Here is a 4,423-nt window from a genome sequence, read left to right as displayed (position 1 = left end):
TAAAAAAGCAAAAATTTTAAAATAATAAAATTTTCTTATTTATAGAAATTTTTGACCAGTAGAAATAAATATTGCATAATTTAAAAATTCATAAAAATCTAAAATTAATACTCTCTCTATTTCACAAAAAGTGTCATTTTAAAATTTTATACTTGTTTCATAAAAAATGTCATTCTACATTTCAATGTAAATTTTACCCTCAATTCATAGCTAATTATACCATTAAACATCCATTAAATAAGGGTATATATGAATAATTAAATATTTTCTTAATTTGTGTAAAATGTGTCAAAATGACACTTTTTGCAAAACAAAAGATGTATAATTTTGCATAGAAACTTGGAAAAAAAAAAAACTAATAAAATGGAACAAAAACAAAAGTCTAACACAAGATGGCTTTAGGCCTGGTTACACTGGTGTCCCTCTAATTAATTATCTTGCCTGCGATGACAGACAAAAAAAAAAAAAAAAAAAAAAATCCTGCCATGATGAAATGTATATTCTAAAATCTGGTGACTCTTGATTCTTACTCTTTAAATTAATATTCTTAGACATGAAAATGTATTTTATGATACTAAAAAGCTTATAGATAAAATCCATAGAATGTCTTTTTTGTTTGGGTTTTGTGCAAAAACAAATTGTGAATTACTAATGACTAATCACTTTAACATTAACAATTTAACATTGGCTGAGAGTCTAAGGTTAATGTACGTACCACAGCTAGCGTTGGCACCACGGCACACCTTTAGAAAGGCTTTTGGTTTCTTGGTCTTCAAACAACTTTGCAGTGGTGGGTGGGGAAGAGAGCTACCTCTCATTATTAGTTTAACTGTTATGATTTCTATCATGAAATCTAAATCCCAAAGATCATCTAGATTTAATTTAATTTAACTATGGACAGTTTTTTTTTGTAAAAGAAGAAACACTAACCTTGATCCATTGTTTGGTTGGGCTTGATGATGGATTCAAGTCTTCTTCACAGATTGATTTCTTCTTCCCTTAGTCCTTCTTGCTTTCCTGTGATTTTTTATGAAGAAGATCACTAATCTCTTTTATTTTTTTCAGTCAGCGGTGTTTCTCTTTCAATAAGAACAAAAACTGTAGAGAATCACGTTTCAACACTACACATATATATATACATGTATATGCATCCTTCCAGAGAGTTGCATTGGTTCATAATAACCACCTAGATCTTTAATAATGCATAAATATAATATATACAATAATATATATGACTTATATAATATAGTTAAGGCAAGGGAAGAGGGTTATCAATACACCCGAATTCTAGTTCATCAATCGAAACCGATTCATCACGATGCCGTATTTAATATTAGAATTTATAACATTAATATGAATTTGAACTTTATAAATAAACCGGAAGACACATAGACAATATTGAATATAAAATATTCTTACGTTGCCAAAATAAAAGTATACACCAACCAAAAAAGAAGAGTCACTGATGCATCGAGGCTTCAACCATATATACGAGACTTCAAGATCGTAGAGACCCGATGCAAAAAATCGCTGATCATAACTTCATATTGTCTGCGTCTGTATAGTTTAGCTACTAGCTCATTTCCTTGCACCTTTTCTTTTACAGCTGCTTCTTACTTTGTATTACTTTTGGGTGTATAGTTTGTAAAATTGAAACTATTAGTGCCTGCTTTGATTATCCGTTCATAAAAAAAAGTTTATTGCTCTTATCGCAATTCAGTTGGAAATTTTGTTTTTTGGGCTTTGTATGTTGATCTTGATATTTCTTTTAAACTCTTTTTTTATTTTATTTTTTGGGCTTTGTATGTTATCTTGACATTTCTTTTCAACTCTTTTTCTATTTTTTTTTTATTTGGGCTTTGTACAATAAGGTAAAAAATAGGGAAAAATTGAAAAAATATGAAAAGGTTGTATCAAAAATATAATATGATAACTGATTTGTAATTTGAAATACAAAATGACAACTAATTAAAAACGGAAAAAGATAATTTAGCACATAGTGCTAGATAATATCAGGCATCATATTTGTTACACCTGGTTTGGAATTTTTTTTTTTTTTTGATAATGACATCTAATTTCAAACGGAAGGAATTTAATTTAGCATCATATATGTTATATTTGCTATATCATATTTGTTATATCAGTCTGACATCATATTTTTTACCACCAGTTCTGATTTTTATATTTCTTTTTTAATTTTTAAATCAAAATATCTACAATTGAAATCAAGATATAATTTCACTTAATTAGATTTTTAACTAAACTCTTGTCATATCTCCTCTTTCCAGATTAATGGGACTATAGAGATGAAACTTTGAAATTGAACTGAATCCAAAAGAAGTCAAAACTGGCCGGTTTGGTTACAATTTATTCATCTTAAACTCGAAAAAAAAAATGCAAATAGCAACCAAAATAAAACCAAACCAAGTTGAACAATATAAAACATCTCTAACGCCAATCATCACTCTCGAGGCTGGTAATAGCCTTGCTCACCCATCACCGTCTCCACCTCATCAAAGTCATCAGACAGTGGTTGCTGCTGCGGTTGCGGCTGAGGCACTGAGGGGCGTAACATACCATGGCCAGGCCTATAGTGATTCACCATCAAGTCTGGAAAACTGGTTGAAGCGCCCGGAAACTGATGACCAGTAATGTTCTCACGGGGATGGCTAACAAGACCACTTGTGTCCGCATAATGAACAGAGTTATCGATAGGAGAATTGTAAAAGATATGATTACCATGGAAATTATAACTATTCATATATGAGTGGTTAAAATCACTCGGGGTGTCATTAGAGGTGGTGTCAAGGCCGTGGCCCGTGGCGGCCAAGATGGCTGGCTCGGCATTACGAAGGAGCCAACCTACGGTTGCGCCGTCAGTCTTGAAGCCTAGCTCTTGTGTCAGCTGGAAAACTTGAGCAGCACAGGTCACCGGAAGCCGGATGCGACGGTGACGGTCCTTGGATGATGTTGGAGTCATCTTTGTCCTTCGCTCAGTGTTGCTTTTGTTTTTCCTCATATCCATTTTTTGTTTTTTTTTTGTTTTTTTTTTGTTTTTGCTTTAGTTTTGCTCTATCTCTTTTGTAAGTGTAATGTACATGGTTTATATAGAAGATTTACATAAACAATAATGGTGTAAACTAACTCATAAATATAAAGTAATAAGTGTATTTAATTGTATTTGGAATTATGGGGAAATCAATTTTTTAAAGGTTAAAAGTTATATAGGAAAATTATAATGATAGGTTCATACTAGTGGTAATTTTGAGGAAATATTATCTAAAATCTTTACAGACCAAAGACAGCTAATATATATATATATATATACATTGTATCACACAATATTAATGCATCTTATCTTTTTATTTCTATCTTAAATCTTAATTTCTTATCACTTTCTATAAAATGGATGACCACTCCAAATTTACTTCTTTATATTTTTTTTATCACCATTTTTAATTATTAGTTAGTTTTTATAAGATTTGACAAAAAAAAAAAAAAACTTTGACCAAAAAAAAGAGTTACTTTTCATAAGATAAATCAATTAAAAGTCTTTTGTGTTATGAATTCTCCTTAACAAATAAAAATGTTTAAAATAATAATGAACAAAGAACAAAAAGAAGAACAAAGAACGTTTGATATTAAAAATACGCATATATACATAGTATAACATATTAAAACTATATGATTTGTATAAATAATGAAATTCTGAGGCATATTCTATTAAATTTGGATATTGTACATCTGATTAGATGAGAGATCACCATGCACTAACTGAAGTAACCGCCAAAGCAAGTAATCGAGGATCATAACCATACAAAATAGCTTCCCTACCAAAGCTCTACACGAGAGAAACCTTTCAGACGTATCGAATAATAGGAGGGGGAGAGCTTTACATTAATTAATCAGTATGAAGAATTTGAGCTTTACATGTACAATCTCGGTTCTTTCAGCAATATCTTAACTTGTCAACTGTAAAGCTTCTTCATTTCGTAGCAACAAGCAAAAAGAAAAAGAAATTTAAAGGCTTAGAAGAGAATAGTAACTCTTATAAGTAGATTGATAAGTTAGGCTTAGATTTGAAGCAGAACTCACTTAAATGAGTTATTCAAATTTTAATTGATTTGTTTCATAGTGTATCTTTAAACATTGTTTTTTCAAGAAATGTTATAATTTATAAACTTAGAAGTTTGCTTTTTTTATTCGTAAGAAAAACAAAAAGAAAATGTTGTAATCCTAATTAGGGCCAAGCAGCCAAGTTTTGCAATATAAGCTTGGATTTTTTCGAATCGGGCCAAACTTGAATATTGCGGGCTTTGCTGGTTTTGACTCGAGCATGGAGAAGGAAGGCGTTCAAAATCACCAAATGAGTGATGATAATAGTGAATCTAATAGGGTCGGAAGGAATTGCCCATGGTATATT

General features: G+C 30.6%; 1 protein-coding gene across 1 annotated transcript; it reads right to left on the bottom strand.

The window, feature by feature from the left end:
• Nucleotides 1-2,307: 2,307 nt before the first annotated feature.
• On the bottom strand, nucleotides 2,308-3,052 carry LOC17887148 (transcription factor TCP15). The gene has a single exon (XM_006291874.2). It carries the CDS (start codon nucleotides 3,023-3,025, stop codon nucleotides 2,462-2,464), a length of 564 nt encoding a protein of 187 aa, XP_006291936.2. The 5' UTR covers nucleotides 3,026-3,052; the 3' UTR covers nucleotides 2,308-2,461.
• Between the last annotated feature and the right edge of the window lie 1,371 nt (nucleotides 3,053-4,423).

Source organism: Capsella rubella, unplaced genomic scaffold (genome assembly GCF_000375325.1).
Source record: "Capsella rubella cultivar Monte Gargano unplaced genomic scaffold, Caprub1_0 scaffold_5, whole genome shotgun sequence".
Lineage (NCBI taxonomy): Eukaryota > Viridiplantae > Streptophyta > Magnoliopsida > Brassicales > Brassicaceae > Capsella > Capsella rubella.
Note: the sequence above shows the minus strand (reverse complement) of the source record. Positions and strands in the feature narration are given on the sequence as shown.